This window comes from Juglans regia, chromosome 14 (genome assembly GCF_001411555.2).
Source record: "Juglans regia cultivar Chandler chromosome 14, Walnut 2.0, whole genome shotgun sequence".
NCBI classification, from domain to species: Eukaryota; Viridiplantae; Streptophyta; class Magnoliopsida; order Fagales; family Juglandaceae; genus Juglans; species Juglans regia.
In genome coordinates this window covers 1,537,101-1,556,671 of record NC_049914.1, presented here as the reverse complement: position 1 = coordinate 1,556,671, position 19,571 = coordinate 1,537,101, and the positions used below count along the sequence as shown (strand labels likewise).

The following is a 19,571-nucleotide window of genomic DNA, read 5'->3' as shown; positions in this document are numbered from 1 at the left end:
ATTATTAATTGGCGATAAAAATAAAAAATAAAAATAAAAAATAAAAAATATAGGTTATTAATTAAGAAAGCTTGTAATTTTGAAGTAATGTCTCTTGGCTGAAGTATTTTTTTTTGTAAAGTTATTTTATAAATTTTATAAATTTATTTTTATAAAATCGACCAAAAGTATTTTTCATCTAATTAATAGACTTCTTTTATTTTTGTTTTTTTGGAAAAAGTCAAAAGTTGTGGAACGAGAAAACATCATTGTAAAAAGTAAGGTATGGATCGATGACGAGGGTGTCTTATTTCTCCTATTGGAACAAAGGCAAGAACAATGACGCGAGAATTCTGAACCTTTGTCAAGGTTTTGTCGGAAGGATACGGAGACAGCTGGTGAGAAAGAGCAAGAAACTCTAAGCCGAGAAGGTGGGGATGAGCTCAGAAGGCTCAGAGAAGCAGAAGAAAGTGCGAGTTGCAGATGCCCACACACAGACAATAGAGAGAGAAAGGGAGAGGAGGGAGTTGAACCCAAGAACGCTTTCCATAGAATCTGGTGCTTTAGCCGAAACAATGGCCGTCAATTTGGTAATATTTCAATTTTCTTTTGCTACATAAAAAAAATATGATTATTATATACAACTCATATCATAGAAACTGATAAAATCTCTGAACTTTGAAGTATTTAGGAGGTTTTATTTCTTAACTATGAGTATAATTACCTATACTCGTGTAATTTTGAACATTATAACTTTTGAGCTGAAATCCCCAAAATAATCTTCTCTGTTACTTTCCAATGGATTGAAAACTCATATTATAATTTATTAAAATTACAAATAAGCTCAAACGCGTACGCTTTCAAAACTACAAAAACTACAAAAAAAAAAAAAAAACACTTTTGAAAATTTGGTCAGACAAATCAATATAAAGAAGACCCCGCACAAGCGTCGCACCTGATACAATTAGCAGGGAAAAAAAAAAAAAAAATCCATCATCTGTAGCAAAACCAACCTCGGTGCATATCAATAGGAATCTTCCAAGTAGATGATATGCAAGTGCAGAATGATTCAAGCAGCTCCAAGACATGTCTCCCAAGTTCCATATTTTGAGCTAAAGTTGCCTCCGCCATTCTGCACTGCATACTCGAGGACAACCTCCCGGACACAAAAATCCCACATCCTTGCTATCTCCCCCACTGAGAAGGGATTTGACAGGGTTCTGAGGCATGAATTGAGCTTTGATATTACCTTTACTGAAAGGTCCTGGTGGTTCTCTCTGTCAAAGCAACCAAGGAGTTGGGGGGATGACCAAACTTCAAATGAAGGATTAACAAACAAATGGATGAAATCTTTGTTGAATACACATCATCATGTAACATAAAGCATAGCCCACGGCTTGTTTTGGGATATCCTACTATCACTAATGCATGAACAGTTACCGCGTGGTGCCCATCACTATTCCCATAATAATCTGCATATATATAAAATCAAAATAACAATGCCAATGCTCTCACCTTGCTCCCACTGGCATTTTGTCTAGGAGTACAGGAGAAGTGTGTGGATAACTAGCGGGAACGAGCAATTTTAAGGGCTGAATAGGTGACTGCATGCCGATGAAAAACACAAAGTCAAGGGAAGGTATAGAAAGATAATGCTTATAGCTTACGAACGGCGATAGGACTAGAATACTTGGAAACATACCGCCTGAGATGAAACAGGCTGTGATTTGAAGTTTGGACAGGCGGCCACAGCAGTGAATGAGCACATGACAATGGTACCTTCACCACAACCAGTTGCAGCAGCAGTTGAAATGGTATGTTCGTCACTAATGACTACCACAGTGTCTATCAGCTGCTGGTTTATTTTCCTAATTTCTTCCAACAGAGCATGCTTGACCTGCAAAGGGGTACAGATAAGTTCTTACATCATAATACAAGAGGCACTCTGATTCAACGTTCAAACTGTTCAAAGATGAAAGTTAATTTTCACATTCATAAACAAGCAAAAACTAGAGGAACAATTCCCTATAAATGAGCGCCCATAAAAAACTGCATTCATGAAATCATGCTACTGAAGGATGATGATGCACGTCAATTCAATTGTATTGAGAATTGATGTTTTATGTTGCTGAAAACTGCATGCAAGAAGTCATGCTACTGAAAGAAACTTGATAGTAGCTTCTAGTTCTGGTTGAAAACCCCACCACAACAGCTACCTACCTCAATCCTAGGCCGTTTAATACAAGACATCGCAGATGACTCCAACTCGGGTTTCTCCAAGTCAATCCACTGTCTGAATCCATCATTCATTGGAGAAGGATTTGACGCAATCCAATCTGTGCAGCGATTCCTTTTCCTTGTTCCAGATGTATCATTCCACCCTTTTAAATATCTTGCTTGCAAACTAGACTTCGTCATGGCAACCAAATCCTCACCTATTGCTGCTCTAGACCCATTAGCTGGCAGCGAACTTGATATCCAATCAGTAATACCAATCACTGATCCAATGTCACCAATAGCAGCACTGAGTTTTTTAGATGAGATCGAGTTCACCTGAAATTTTGCATGATCAACTTCTTCATATGTAATCAAATATCGTACGTCCCACAGAAAATCTAGAACCAAAACCTTTGAATTGAAGTTAACAATTGAAGTTCAAACTAACCACATTAATTAAGCGCTTAATAGGCTGTTCAGCAACACTTGACTGATCATAATTGAAGGTTGGCATATTACAATTCGTGCCATCCAGAGTATCAAGTTCCTCAAGATATGGCGAGACTGACATCCCAGGAGTGCAGATGGCAAGTGATTGGCCAGGTCCTAGAGAACCAGGTACATGGGGATGTCTAATGTTTCCAGTATCCAAGCCTGATGGAGCATCAAAAGTAGGTTTCTCACAATTCCCTAACATGGATGGTTGAGCCAAGGAAGAAGGTAGGGCAGAGCAAGACTTTGCAGAATGAAAACAGGTTCCTGCCTCTGTAAGAGGTGTTGGCAGATTTTGCACATCAATACGAGGACAATGGTGAGCTAGTGGATGACAGGAGACTTCGGATGACGAAATAGGAACTGAAGCCCCAGGCTTTGAGTGCTGAGAACTATACACTGAGCACGTGGCACCAGATTGATTTTGCAAAATACGTCCTGATTTGACACCCATCCCTCCTTTAACTCTCGAGTCATTTACTGCATTTTCCTGATGCTGTGACTTATTAACACTCGTCCCTAGTCTCACTTTTACTTCATTTACCTCATTCAACTGAATCTGTCGTTTTGCATGAGCATGCGGCTTTGCAGCCTGCTGGGGCAATATTTGGTGATTCTCTCGTACCAGTTGTTGCTGCATGTTGGGCTTTTGAAATCCTAGCTCAGGCTTTTGAGCCAATACATCCAGTTGTTCTTTTGTTTGTCTCATATGCAAATTTTGAAGTGTATTAGAGCTCATCTCAAGAGGAACCACATTTGACTGCTGCCCATTCTTATGGCTTATTGGCAATAATGTGTTAAGATTTTCTTGGGAAATGCTCTTAGGACTTCCTAAAGATTCCTTGGCAACCTGCTGCAATATATTCACTGAATTTCCTTTTTCTGAAGCTGGTAAATGGTCTCCTAAATGCATCGTATTTTGGTGCAAAGTAGCAGGCTCAGGTGAAGAAGACTTGGAAACGTGTTGCAAAAACATTAAATTGTTCCGCTGCATTGCTGCTAGAGTACTCTGTGACTTAGTAAATTGCAGTGGCGGTATCTTATGATTTTCAAGTTGTTGCGCTTCAGATGTCTGAGTTTGTGGCTGCGGCAACTGCTGAACAGAGTAAATATCTGGGAAAAGTTTTCCTTCCCGTGGTGAAGAATCAGACTTTTTTCCAGTCAGCTGAAGAATCCAAAGTATCTTCTTTTGAAGTGTATCCAACTTCTCCGCATAAGAAGGCGTGATCTTGCTTTTGGGCACATTTAGGTAAGCTATAGTTAGATTCAACGCAAGATTAATTTTCTCTAATTGGCCTGTGTTGGTTGGACAAGGAGCAGAATCCTGCTGGAAAAAAGGAATACGGGCAAATATAACACAAAACAAGAAATCGTTAGTGTAAAAAAAAAAAAAAAAAAGATTTGTGATGTAAAGTGGCGAATCTATTCTTGTCTATGGCAGCAACTTCACAAACATGAGTTTATGTTATAGCACACCTGCTGGAGCCTATTAGTCAATGTATGCCGCAACCCGTTAAGTTGTTTCAAATACCTGCTTTTTAAACTTTCAACCTGCAAAGCAAAATAATGAGAAAAGTAATGATCTGCAAGAATACTTAACATATATCCATCGGCAGATAAAGATTGTATAAACAGAATACGAAACGTACTTATACCGCCCCTTTACTGTTGAGTTCTGACATACAATAGAAAATATTTCAATATGAGCAATTTCAAAACACAGAGAGAGATACAGAGGAACAAGCAATATGGATAAAATGCTCAAGACTTGTGGATTACAAATGAGAAAGTAACAGGCATGCTGTGACAATGAAGGTTTGTGCGTAGAAAGAAGCTGAAAATTCACAGTTCTATTGTGTCTTCCAAACCAGAATGCCTCCTATTTTGTAGGTACACTGCAACCTCACAGACATGCCCATTTCAAAAAAAAGATTTTTCTGGTAAGTAATGATATTGGAATTTTAATTAATTTCCAGTAACTAAAACTATGTAATGTCAAAAATATAAAATTAAGTACTCAACTATGACCTGTCCAACCCCACCCCAGGTGCTAAAGGGGAATAAATCTTTTGCGATGGAACATATATCCATTTCTTTCTTTCAGTATTTTGGATCCATTGAGAGTCACTTGGAAAAACAAATTCCAGGATAAATAGAAAGAAGCAATTCCTAATGTTTTATCAACATTTGAAGTACACTCACCTCTTGCTATGAGTGCAACTAAAATTCCAAAGGTTCTTCCCTACCTTCTATCACACTGTATCACATGTTTTGTTAAGACCAATATTATTCAACAGCGTTTACTAGTACAGCATTTAATATAAAATCACATATTTGCAGTCAGTCAATCCATCTCTATACAGAGGTATGACGATACATGATCATCATAGCTTATGTAATATGATTGGTAGTATAATTTTTATTTTTTGTCCTAGGTGATAGTGATACCATAGCTTATAAATAAAACACAACTGCAGCGGCAGCATACTATGTCATTATTCTGCATAGAGTAGAAGTCTATAGGAGCCGAGCAGAGTGCACCAGAGAGCCCCTGAGTTTTTAAATATGCAAACCTCTTTTCTAGATAATCTGCATAGAGTCAATCTATATATTACACAGTTTTGCTTATAATGTTTTGTTTCTCCAATTAAACACTAGTCTTCTAAAGTAGTTGGTAATTTATGCTAAGAACAAAATGGATTTTCTTTTCTCTATATTTATGCAATCTTTTTGTATGGCATTCTGGGATTCAAATAGGTTTCATTTCATGTTTCAAAACAATTTGAAAATCTTGCGATGCTTTCGCTGCATTGAAAAATGTCTTAAACACTGAAAGAACAGTTAACACATCGAATCCAACTCGTTGTGTCTGAAATTTTTCGATCAGGTATATCTAAAGCTGACTTATTAAGGTTTATATAAGCTTATTCGAGCATTCTAGCATGATGAGAAGAGGTGAATTTAATCATTTAATACATATTTGACAGTCCAAATGATGAAGTACTAACTTATGACTCCTATGGTGTGTGAATCTATCAAAAATAAACTTACCAATGTTTTGGCAAAAATTTGTGAGACAATAGGAATTAACTGGCTGACTATTACAGTTTTTTTTTTTTTTTTAATTCGGTTGTCTCTGGAAAAACATAAAAAATGCAGCTTAACTGGGAATTTACTCAAGAAACAGTAAAATATATTTGTTATATTCACATGATAAAAGAAATCCACACAGTCAAACAAAGCACTTATAAGACATTACCCTCTGATAAACCTCCTCTTGCCAATCACCGATATTTGCAAACGATTTCTCAGATGTGAGATTTAGTGGTCCTACCAAAGAAGCACAGAGAAAATGTTATGCGTCTGTATGGCAAAAGTAAATTTAGAAAAGAAAGTTAAAAAAAAATTATTATATGCACATAAATTGCAAGTAGAATGAGATAAAAGATTCAAAAGAGAGCAACTTCTTGTGGGACAAACTTCCATACTCAAATCCACCTTCTGCAATGTTCCAGCAATTTTCACATCAATAAAAGCGACTTTTTTATGGTTCTCGTTGAGCACATGTAAAACTGTATGGTAAAAATTAAAATTTGTTGATATGCCCACAATTCCTAGAAGCTGGCAAGCACAATCATGAAGATTCAGTAGTTTATAAGACAAGCAGCCAAATGTTTTACATGAGAGTAAAGATCTGTAAGTCAACACGAATTGAATAAAGAGTGAAACCTCTTTTGAGTTGTCTAAAATTAACAAAACTTCACGCAATGCTGCACTGGAAGTAGATCAACCTGACTGAACCAATGAAGTTAAACAAGGGAAGTACTTATGCTTTGATGTAATGACCAGGGTCATTATTTCGGGGAAGACAAACATTTGAAGCATGGCATTCTCCTTTTTTCCTTTCAATTAGGATGTACAGGATACTTCAATTAAAAAATCACATCTCTGACACTTAGAAAATGACTGCATTAGGCACTTTTAGAAGAATTCACCCTCAACTAAGAAAAAGAGTAGTGCATTATCATGCATCTCGTCGCACAACTTGTGCTTAGTTAAGATTTTTTTTATGATTCTTTTGCTCTCATATTCTTTGAACCCAAACACACTCAAACACAGAAAAGTATTGATGTTTAAATCATCCCTTTCACTAAGACACGCCTACATTAATTTCTTTCCCATGTCCAACTTCCTTTTATTTTTTTTGATAAGGTAAATTTTATTCAAAGCGCATACGTGTAAAAAAAAACTTAAATACCAATTAAAAAAATTCTAGCATCATCCTCTTGCAATCTCCAAAAGACAAGCACTGCATTCATGCCAAAGACACCATATCAGACACAAGGTATCCATCTTCAACACCTCGAAATTTCTATGAGTACTAATAGGATTAGGACTACAACAACAAACCATCAAATCTTCCATCTGCCAAGGCATGAAACATTCAAACCCAAATGTGTGAAAAATTGATGCCTATAGATCTCAAACCGCTCACAGTGAAGTAAAAGATGATTGATGTTTGCTCCATATTGCTTACACATACAACACCACTCCATTAATAGGGCATTCCTCTTCCTCAAGTTATCCATCATTAAGAACTTCCCTTACACAGGCAACCAAACAAAGAATGCTACCCTTGATGGTGCCTTATTTCTCCAAATCTTTTTCCAGGGAAATGGGAGGTTATCTTGAGGGAAGATTGGGTATTAGAAAGACTTGACATCAAAGGTCCATAGTTTGGAAGGAATCCAACGGATGTTATAAAAAAAATCTCCTCTGCCTAAAAAAGTACAAACGATTAAAGAAAAGAAGGATCATTCTTACAAAGTAACATTCCATTATTCTCAGTGGGGGAGGCAAATACAAGCTCACTTCTCATATCTCACCTATTATTTGCTGATGATACCCTAATCTTTTATGGCACTAGTCATGATCAAATCCGAGCTTTGAGGAGAGTGGGCACTCCTTTTATGCTTTGAAGCTGTTTCAGAGTTGAAGGTGACTTAGGATAAATCAAAAGTAGTCCCAATGGGGAATGTTCCGAATGTCGAGAGCATGGCTAACAATTTGGAATGCAAGATATCCCAGCTGCCTGAAATATTTGGGTCTTCCTTTGGGTGCCCCATTAAAATCAAAATTTATTTGGGATGAAGTACTAGAAAAAATGGAGCGGAAACTGGCTAATTGGAAGAGGACGTATCAATCCAAAGGTGGTAGGGTCACCTTAACCAAAAGTACCCTATCCAAGGTGCGCTCCCCTATCCCAAAAGGAGGATTGGGAATCCGACACTTGCTATCTTTAAGCCTTGCTTGGCAAATGGCTATGGAGATACCACAATGAACAAGGGGCATTATGGAGAGCTGTCATAGAATCGAAGTATGGTGAACCATAGGGAGGATGGTGTTCAAATGGGGTAAATGGGACATATGGGGTTGGTTTATGGAAACACATAAGAAGAGGTTGGGACACATTCAAGAAATATCCGTTTTGAGGTGGGTGATGGGTCCAAAATCAAATTTTGGCATGATGTATAGTGTAACGATACAACACTCAAGGAAGCTTACTCAGAATTCTATGGCTTAGCAAGAATGAAAGAAGCGTCAATTGCAGACTTCTTAACTATTTCTAATGGTACTCCCCAATGGAACGTTAATTCTTTAGAGATGCACAAGCTTGGAAAGTTGTTGCTTTCTCGGAGTTCTATGATCTACTGTACTATACCCATATAATGAAGGGAGTTGAAGACAAGATCTTTTGGTGCCCTTCTAAGAAAGGGAAGTGCACAGTTCGCTCCTACTATCATGCAGCCATGCCATGATCATGCATAATACAACGTCATTCCCATGTAAGAGTATTTGGAAGACAAAAGCACCCATGAAGGGTAATTTCTTTGTGTGGACAGCCTCATTAGGAAAGATCCTCACAATAGAAAATCTACAAAAACGCCACATCATAGTTATGAATTGGTGTTGTATGTGCAAAAAGAGTAGAGAATCTATAGATCATCTATTAATTCATTGTGAGATTGCTACGACCCTATGGAATGATTTCTTTGCTCGGGTGGTATTAGATTGGGTCATGCCAAAAAGGGTAATCGACCTCCTAACTTCTTGGCAAGGCATTCAGGGTAACCCTCAGATCGCAAAAGTGTGGAAGATGGTCCCAATTTGTCTATGGTGGTGTATTTGGAGGGAGAGGAATGCAACAAGTTTTGAAGATCGAGAGCGGTCAATGGAAGTGCTTAGAAGTTTATTTTTCAATACCTTATTCCATTGGTCGATTGTAATTGATTTTAATGGAATGTCTTTTCATGACTTCCTTGTATCGCTAAACTCACATATATAGGCAACGCTCTTGTATATGTCCCTTATGCTTGGGCCTTTGTCTACTTTATCTCAATAAAATTTTGTTTATCGATAAAAGAAAAAATTCCATTGGGGTCTATTCTCGAAGATCCATAAAAGCTCTGCTATCAATGCCTCTTTACAATGGGAGATTCTATCATCAAGGGCTGAAAGAGTAAAAATAATCAAAGAAAAAAAGTCCTGCTATCTTCAAGGGATGGTCCCACATCATATATTGCGCAAGAATCTGATCTTAGACTCATTCCCACCTCAAAGACAACGAGAAATCCCCCCACCCTGCCCTGATGTTTTTCCACACCCCTACCCCAAACAGCCTGCTAACCTTGTTTGAACATGAACACCAACCTCACTCACAGGCTGCTGTATTTGACTTCTGCCACCAATCTCCACAATGTTTTTTTTGTTTTTTTGTTTTTTTTTGTTGCGTGGCAAAATGTCATAACCACTTATCCAAGATAGCTTTGATAAACAACGCCTTTGTCTGCCTATTAGGAATTCAAGACTATGTTGAAACACGACACCCATCCTTTGCCTAACTTGAACAATTCTGAGAATGGCTTGCCAGTGTGCTCTCCTTCTGACAATAAGGATTCCAATTCTCATCCAGCATCAAGCAAGTTTAAACCTCATAACTGGATTTGATTTGTTAAAGAATAGTGAATACAAAATGAATCATCTTTCCCATTAAATAGATAACTAGGGGTCCATATGTTAGTTTATGTAAGTTCTTATATAATGCTGGCAAGGACACATTAACAGTACTCAGAAAAAGGTCATATTAACAGTATATTTTCTAAATGGCATTCCTGCTTTCTAGAACAAGCATGCAATTCTTCCTATATCTATATTTAATTCTACTATCATTTCTATGTAAGTAGAGCAAAAAGTTAGACAATTCAGTGCTACCGTAATTTGGAACTGCAAACTGTTGAGACAAGAGAACCAAAAAATATATACATAGATATATAAGAATATTGCATAGTTGGATAACTTGATTAAATGTTGAGAAGCATGTTTTCTTTTTATTTTTTTTGGTTGTTTGTTGGATTCGAAAAAAATAAACGTTGTTCCTTCTAAATTGCATGATTTGGCATACCTGATGCTTCAGAAATTTCCATTGTATCTGGCTGTGATGGAGTTGGTGGTGGTTGCACTTTTTCGAGCTGTGATTGAGATATCAGTTCCCTCACTGGAAGCTGTGGTTGTGATTGTTGCCCTTGAGGTGGCAACAAAGCTGAAGCTGTCTTCTGGGTATGCCCCTCTGCCGCAACCTGAGTTTGGTGCATGGTATAATTACCACATTGTTTCCCATGCAGCTTCAGTTGCGGCTTTAGTACAGAAAAATCTTTTTGTTGGGCCAACTGCTGATGATGACGACTTGACTGATTGTTTTGCTGGCCTTGCAAAGGTTCCTGCTGCATGTTTTGAGCCTTGTTCTGCAGGAATGGTAACCTTTGCTGTTGCTGCAGTGAGTCAGGGACAAGATGTTGTTGCCCAATTAGCTGATTCTGTGTTACATAAGTATCAGCCATATTTTGATTTATTGATTGCGGTTGCTGATGTGATATCGATGGTATCTGATCTCGCATTGGTGATTTGTGTTTATGGGTAACAGGAGCCTGATGTGTTTTTTGCAGTTGCCTTTGCGGATGTCTCATAAGCAGAGGTTGTAATGATTGTTGACAGGAAGGCTGCCGATACTGCAGATGGTCAGAAACTACACATGATTGTGTCTCAGAAGGCCGTGTAAAGGGAGTTTGCGTGACAGATAGCTGACAAGACTGCATTTGATTAGGTCGCGAGAGTTTCTGATCATTTTGCTGCCCTGATTGTCCTTCCTGGCCATGAACTTGCAAGTGTGAGGGTGAAACAAATTCATTTTTTAAAGGCTTTAAAAGCCGGGGTTGTAATGGCAGTTGACAAGAATCTAGCTGTAACTTCTGAGGTTGCTGGTGGTTCTGTTGGACAACCACCTGCGGTGGATGTTTCCTTCCTTGAACCTGAATTGGATTATTGAGAGAAACATCAGAATATATTCCATGTCCCACTGACCATTCAGCTGCCATTTGCGAAATTCTAGAGGTACGCTGCAAGTTGGAATCTTCAGTGGCAGCATTGGGCATAGGAGTCTCAATTAAATCACTGAGAGGATGCCCTGAAGATGGTAAGCTGGAAGAAGTTCCGCAAGGTGCAATGTTGTTCTGAGTGCTACGTGATAATTGATGTTGGGACTGATAAGAATGAAGAGAAAGCGATTGCCGATGCTTATCCACTTGGGACTGAATACTGCGGGGTGCTGTTCAAAACAAACATACGAACACACAAAAACAAAAGAGTTAATGAAATGAAATTTCAAAAGAAAATAAGTAGTCAAGCTGTCTATATATCCCAAAAATGTTTAAACCACTGACAAACTAGGATTTTAAATTCATTTAAGTTTGGACAAATCCCAAATTAGAGTTAGTTGGAATAATTACCAATACGACAAGAAACACATTTCGGTAATGAAGGTGAAAGAAAAAACCAGATACTAAGATCTGAAGTATGTGTAGCCAGCTTCAAATATTTGGAACAAGAGACATTACAAGGCCAATAGACAACATCCCAGATAAAAGCCTCAATACAATACAGGAAAACAAAGTACAAATTAATGCATGTAAACAGAAAATAAGGAAGAATTCGTATTGTATGTTTGTGAAGTTCAAAAAGTAACACAATGTAGACAAATCAAAGTCATGTTTACCTGTAGTTTCACCAGAATAAGACTTTGATAATAAAGAATTAGACTGAGACAATTTCTCAATTTTCTCTTCAACAGTCAGCAACTTCACTGATATCTTCTTCAAATAATCATTCTGAAAGCAGATATTATGCAATAATTATATTTACGAAAAAAGGAATGCCTTATGCTGAAGTTGGAAAAAAATTTATGTTACCTTATTTTGTATAAATACAACATAAATCCTCGCAAAAATAAAAATTCACAAACTACAGGGATAAGTTTGAAAGAAATATCATGAGATGCAGTTGATCGAGATTCCATACTAGAAATGGATGAAAGGCAATCAAGATGCATTTTTCTCCCATCATTCCAATAGGGCTGCAGGAGAACCTAAAAGGCTTGACTAAGCCGGCATTGTCAAGTTCGGTTGAACAGATAAATGGCAATGCAAAGGCTGCAAATGTCAGTCAGGAAATAATATACCAGTGTGATTAAGATACCTCATCTGTGGCAGACTCATAAATCTTCTTCTCAAAATTCTCAGAAAGTGTCTTAATTTGAGATAATCCGTCTCTCCCAGAAGATCGAATCTGCTTCTTTAATATATCCATGCTGAAAGTGTAAATATTCAAATACAAGTAAATCATTTGCCATGCTAGCAAGAATAGAGAACTAATCAAAAAGAAAGAAACCTTACAATTATAAACAATATAGAATTCCTTGAACGCAATATCGAGCCACATCATCGTAAGACATATCAACTTAAGCAATCTTTATTCAATTTCTAATATTTAAAATCCATGAGCCAATTTAGCTTGCCTAAGACTCATCTTTCCCTAAAGGTAAGTTACATACTAATCTTACAGGCCAGTCAGTTGGCCTAAGAGGAGCTGGAGTAAAACTTTCCTAAGCTCAGACCATATTCAATTTCTCTTGATCATGCCAGGTCCATTTGCATGGTAATTATATGTTGCTCACATCATTCATTTTTCTGCAACTGTTTCAGTAGACTTATCAAACCAAGTTTTTTAACCAAGAAGTAGCATTCTGCAATTAGTGCATTTATCTCATCCCCTTTAAGCACCATATCGAAGGCCATGAGACTACTCCATGCACCTCTCTGCCAGCAGGTATTATATGCATAAGACATTTGTTGAGCGGAAGCAAAGTATAGCATAATTAAACAGACAAGAGAATTAGTATTCAATCCTTTGCACCAGAAAATTATTAAATCTCTCAATCATCTAACTAACCAAGACATAGTGTCATAGATCCAACGATAGCCAACAAGCTGAAGGTAGGGTTAACATAAAAGTATAAGGAAAAGCTTTCCAGATCCATAAATTCCATTCAAAAGAGGACAAAGTTGAAGATCAGTTCGATGAGTAGAGATAATAGACAGAGAACAAGCAAAGATGATAGGATGGAGGCAATCTGAAAGAAACAAACTCGAAGAATAGTGCAAGTACAACACTAACTTCATTTACATAACACAATGAGAAATCTCTCAAGTTGATGACACAAATAACCATATTGCTGAGGAACTATTTGCAGCAATATATGATTCTAAAAGTTTCCAATTCTTCATTGATTCCTTATAAGAGGCTTGGTTTTATTTTACCTAATTCTCCCTTAAAGCATACAAAAAAAAAAGCACTAGTAGATTGTTGGCTGAATCCAGTGAATCAAAATATATAAGAACCAGGAAATATGGAGGAAAAGCCATAGAATGCTCTCTCATCTTCTCCATTCAGTCAGCATAATTAAATATCTTTAAAAAGTCTTTCAGGACCAATATTATGTATCATTAAAGCTACTTCTATCATGCCAACCTTTTGTAACCTGCAACTTGATTTTATCAACTAAATGCATGTAAGACTACTGATAAGCATATCATTAGAATCGCAATAAGTCAAACAGGAACCCTTAGTACATTATAAGGCATATCAAATCTAAAAAAGGCCTGATGTAATAAGGAAGGTAAAAAATGCAAATGATAATAATAAATTACTCAACCCCCCTCCCCCAGCCCCCAAGATCAATAATACTTGCCTGTAAATGCCCCAGTTTTTCTAAAGAATATCTGCAAAATATCTTTTGCACTGGTAACTTAAAAAACAACCTAAGCAATTAAAAAATGATATATCTTACTTACATCCTACGCACGATCCTTTCTCGAGACTCTGGTGATAGTCGATCTCTCCAATCCTTCACTTCCATGTTGGTTGTAGTCGGAGCAAGCCTCTAATTAATTGTTGATATCCACCAAATTCTGACAAGAAAGCAATCAAAGTTTTCCAAAAAGCTCCTAGCGCCATAAAATCGGACATCATGCAGGTCAAACTACAGTATAATTATTGCGCAACTATTAACTATCATAAAACGGTAGTACATTACACTATCCTAATTATGTCCCACTAAAGAAAATTACCTCAACTAATACCACGCTTAGCAAAGGCAACAACCATGTTGACCTCCCCATAATAGATAAAAAGAATCAAACAAATTACACAAAGATTCCAACCCACAATAAGACAAAATATAGTGCAGCTTTTTTCATTTATCTTAGTCGATATACGTGAACAATTGCATGAAATGGCCATTAACCAATTATCAGTTAAGGTAAATTCCTGACACAAGCCGAGGACAAAGCATCATCAGTCCTAGATTGCATTTACAAACACTATCGGTTCTGATTCGTGAATATCGCACCACAAGTTCCTATTTTATGTTTATTTGCCTGAGTTCCATTAAATAGCAGTTTGAACAACCCTCAAGCAGACAAGCACCAATATTTATCATGTCTGGGTTTCGACCCCATAACAATAAGGATTCCGTGGATGCAACAAGTACAATTGGCAAGTGGCAACTAACCCATTGATTAAATATATGTTGGTTGTTTTTCCAAATTTCTCCACAAATTTTCATTCGGAACATTGTTAAGGGCGGGGGGCGGGGGGGACCAATTATCTGCTAGATTTTCTTTTTCCTGTATATGCATATACCTCATAAGCCCAAAATTCCTAAGAACCAAACAGAAAATCATGTATTCATAAGCATGATCTACCATCGAAACCATAATATAACTCTCAGCCCCTAAACCCTAAGTTCTAGTGAATTATCAGTTTCAAAGTCTCTAACAGGGAAAAAGAAAAAAAAAAAAAAAAGAGAGAGAGAGAGAGAACGAAAAAGATCAACCGGCTGGTAAAAACGAAAGAAAGAATAAGAACAACACAGAGAGAGATCGATGTAGATACCTGTCGGGATGATTGTGAGTTCGAGTGTATCTCTAAGCAGAGATTAGAAATCGAGTAGATAAAAATCAAAAAATGGAGCGCTGCAAGGTTTTTGGGAGGTTTCGGAGGATGCTTACGAGCGAAGGAGTCCTACGTCTAGTCTGCTTGGGAAAACTTCAAATATTCTATGCATGCTGGTTAGTGGTCCGTACGGTTCATATATTTATTTACAGGGGACTGAATCGGGACATATTATTTTCCTCGCATTGCCCACTAAGTTTTCTTTTTTTCTTTTTTCTCCCTTATTTATCTCTCAGCAGCGTCTCTAGCAAAAATACAATATAAATTACAAAAATCAAATTTATTCATAAAATTATGTTAAAATTTCTAGTTAGAACTTGTAATTTACAAATGATAATCTGTCGATTAAATGAATTATTCGAATTATTTTAAAAGGGTGATGCTACAGCTCCGTTGGTGACTCTCGCTGGGTTGAAGTATTATTTTATATTTATTTTGTTTAAATAATTTTTTATATAAATTTTTTAATATTTTAAAAAAATAAAATAAATTTAAAATATTATTAAAAAATAGTTTCTTAATTAGAAAGTAAAAAAATATATATTAAAAAATATTTTCTTAATCATGAAGTAAAATAAAAATTATAAAAAATATTATGATTTTTTTAATAATATTATGATTTTTTTTAAATATTTAAAGTGGTCAAGGGAACTCTCGTTGGACTTAACATGTACTTTTCTATATGTATTTTTTTAATTTATTTTTTATATAGATTTTTTTTACACTTTCAAATATTTTTAAAAAATAAAATAAATTTAAAATATTATTACAAAACACTTCTTTAATCAAAAAGTAAAAAAAAAATTATTAAATATTATTTTTTATTCTACTTCATAATTAAAAAAATATTTTTTAATAATATTATATATTTTTTTAAATATTTAAAATTATTAAAAATATTTATATAAAACAAATACATAAAAAAATGCTACAGCCTAGTGGGAGCCCCCAAGGCATGTAGCATTTTCCATTTTGAAACTTCGCAATTAATAATTGAGTCGGGCTATTCTCCCGCTTAAAGTAATCCATTCAAATTGACTGTATGTTATTTTTTAATATATTTAAATATTTTAAAAAATAAAAAAAAATATTTTAATATATTTAAAATTAATTTCTTATTTATTAAATAAATAAAAATATTATCAAGCGATCAATTTCTACAATAAATTTGGAAGGCAAAGTAATTTTTTCTTTAATAATTATCACTTTCCCAATGAAGTCATGTACGTACGTCATGCATGAGATCAGCTGGATCTTGTCCATTACTCGGTGGTCTTTGTTTATAACTCTGAAAAATGATAAACATATAATATTTTATATAATACTTTATACAGTAATATTTTTAAAAAATAGATATTTTATAGAGGTATTTTTATAAAATATCTTATAAAACTAACATTATTTTATAAAAATACCATTATTTTATAACATATGTTATGAAAAATATTGTACAAAGTATTATATGTTTATCACTATTCGCTCCATATTTATTGCCTACTCACTAAGAATCGGTTTGGAAGAGAGATTTTTACTATTATTTATTATTATTTATAAATTTTATTATTAATTATAAATCATTTCAATTCATCTCATTTTTCGATTCAAACAAGACTCAAATTAATTACTATATTTTCTAACAAAAGAAAAAAAAATAGAGTTATATATGTGGCACATGCAAGAGTGTAATGCATTTACCTATCCACTTTTTTATTAACAAGAAATAATGATAATTCTATATTCTTCAGATTTTCTTTCTACCCAATACCCACTTTGAATTTCTCTCTCTCTCTCTCTCTCTCTCTCTCTCTCTCTCTCTCTCTCTCTCTCCCTCTCTGCAATCTACATTTTTGTCGCCATCACCTCAGTCGTCTCTATTGCTATCGCCGTCACCATAACCTTCCGTGACTCCGTCTTTATCTCCATTGCCGAAGATAAGAAACCCTAAATTAAGGTTTTATTTCTTGTGATTTATATTTTATGAAATGGAGATTGAATGAATGATGGGGTTTAATTGGAGATGGAGGATGAGATTTTATGAATTGTGTGTTGTGGAGACTTGATTGTGCATGTGGTTTGAATCGTTGATGATTGATGAACGATGTGTGACTGTGTAAATCTGTCCATGTGTTTTTTATTTTTTAGAGTTTGTATTATGTAATGTGTGTGAATTTTGATCATTGATGAGTTGATTTGTGGCTAATTAATTCGAATTGGAATCTTAAATTAATTTAGGGGTTTCAATCTCTACATTAGTTTAAGGTTTCGAAGTATTTCAAAATACCCCAAATTTAATTTGAATTAAGTTTGAAAACTTTGCTTAAAAAGAAAAAAAAGTGAAATCATACAAGCTAGCTATTGTGTTTGATGTTTTTAATTTGAGTATTTCATTTTTTTTTGTGGTTGATGTTTGATGTTTGAACTGTTTTTTTTTTATCACAAAGCTGATTAATTTAAGGTATTTCGAAGTACCCTAAATTTAATTTTGATTAAGTTTGAAAACTTTGCTATAAAGAGAAAAAAAGTAAAACCATACAAGCTGGCTCTTATGTTTGATGTTTTTAATTTTGGTGTTTCATTTTTTTATGTTTGATGTTTGATGTTTGAACTTTTTTTTTTATCACAAAGCTGATTAATTTAGGGTATTTCGAAATACAATAAATTTAATTTGGATTAAGTTTGAAACATTTGCTTAAAAAAAAAAAAGTGAAACCATACAAGCTAGCTCTTATGTTTGATGTTTTTAATTTGGGCATTTCATGCTTTTATGTTTGATGTTTGAACTTTTTTTTTCTATTTTTTTTTTATCATAAAGCTGATTAATTTAGGGTATTTTGAAATACCCTAAATTTAATTTGGATTAAATTTGAAACATTTGCTTAAAAGAAAAAAAAAAAAGTGAAACAATACAAGCTGGCTCTTATGTTTGATGTTTGATCTTCCAACTTTCAATATATATGGTAATGCTTGGATGTTAATTTTCATAATTAATGTTTGGATGCTAATGCTTGGATATTAATTGTTTGGCATTTTGCTATGTTTGTTATAATTTCATATTTCTTATTTGCTTGAATTCATGGATATGTCAACATATTCTAGTGTGAGCTATCCCTTCCAAGCCCAGGATACCCCTACCCTTACAGCTACCCCTACTCCTACTCCTACTCCTACTCCTACCTCTGGCCCAACACCTATCCCTACGACACTGATACTTGGACATCAGTCTAAAATTTTAATTATATGTATTTGATTGTCATTTTGTTGATTGTCATTGGATATTGTATAAAAAAATTATAAAATTTTGTTAAATTACTGATCACAAGGGTGAGATAATTGGAAAGACCTTAAAAGTAGCAATAAAAGAGTGGAGGTTGACCTGAGTTGTTACAGTCACAGTTGATAATGTCTCATCTAACGATGTCGCACTGGGACATCTGAAAACCTATCTTAGAGAGGCAAATAAGACAATCATGGGTGATGAGTGTCTGCATGTGAGATGTGCGGCACATATTTTGAATTTTATTATCACTGATGGTTTGAGGGATCTTCATGACGCGATTGCTTGGACAAGACTGCTATGAGATGAGTGAGATATTTTCTTTCGAGGTTGAATAAATTCAAAATTGTTGCGAGGTCTGTGGCCTAGCATCCAATAATGGCCTTTGTACTGATATGCCTATACGATAGAACTCAACATTTTTTATGCTGGAAGCGGTCCAAGAATATAAGCTGGCATTTGCATTATTGAGTGACGAAGACATCCAATATGTTAAATATTTTTATGATTACGGGGAATTGGGAAAACTCGTAGATGATGATTGGGAAATTGTATATATTGTTGTAGAGTTTTTTAAGTTTTTTTACGAGTTAACCATGAGGCTATCTGAAACTTTGTACCCTACATCCCATCAATTCTGTCAGCAAATATGTAGAGTAAAGAAGAATTAGATGACATGATCGATGGTGGTTACATTAGGCTATGGGAGATGACATTGGTTATGAGGACAAAGTACGACAAGTATTTAGGAGATTTTACTAGGGTTAATATTTTGTTATATGTAGCTGTCGTATTTGACCTTCGGCTTAAGGTGGATGACGTGATATTTGGATTGGGCCTTGCGTACGGGCAAGCATGGGCAAAGCTTATTACAGCAAGGGTTCAAGAAACTTTTAGTAGATTATTTGATGTATTTACCGTCATACGGAATGGTAATATTGCGGCATCTACACTTACCCCCACAAGTTCTAGAAGTTGAGGCTGAGAAAAGACGTAGATTGGACTAGGGTGAGAGGTTGGAGCAAACCCCCTTCATCCGGAGTTTTTTAAAGGCTCAGTCAAATATAGATAAATACTTAGGAGTGAAGCTTCTACCATTTTCACGAGATTTCGATATATTAAGTTGGTGGAAGGTGAATGTTGTGAAGTATCTCGTCCTTGGAGAGATAACTCGCAGTCTTTTGGCCATCCCTATTAGCACCGT

General features: G+C 35.4%; 1 protein-coding gene across 4 annotated transcripts; it reads right to left on the bottom strand.

Moving 5' to 3' along the window:
- Positions 1-843: 843 nt before the first annotated feature.
- Positions 844-15,181, bottom strand: LOC109012288 (mediator of RNA polymerase II transcription subunit 15a-like). Of its 4 annotated transcripts, none has more exons than XM_035685644.1 (12): positions 15,034-15,181; positions 13,932-14,084; positions 12,277-12,388; positions 11,798-11,909; positions 10,151-11,350; positions 5,948-6,018; positions 4,165-4,239; positions 2,645-4,015; positions 2,200-2,532; positions 1,682-1,876; positions 1,495-1,583; positions 844-1,256 (listed from the first exon to the last, which is right to left on the bottom strand). In XM_035685644.1, the coding sequence occupies exons 2-12, from the start codon at positions 13,994-13,996 to the stop codon at positions 1,049-1,051; spliced, it is 3,831 nt and encodes a 1,276-aa protein (XP_035541537.1). In that variant the 5' UTR covers positions 13,997-14,084; positions 15,034-15,181; the 3' UTR covers positions 844-1,048. The 4 variants fall into 4 exon arrangements, with proteins under 4 accessions (XP_035541537.1, XP_035541536.1, XP_035541538.1 ...); XM_035685643.1 differs by having other exon boundaries at positions 13,932-14,048; XM_035685645.1 differs by having other exon boundaries at positions 2,645-4,012; positions 13,932-14,048.
- Between the last annotated feature and the right edge of the window lie 4,390 nt (positions 15,182-19,571).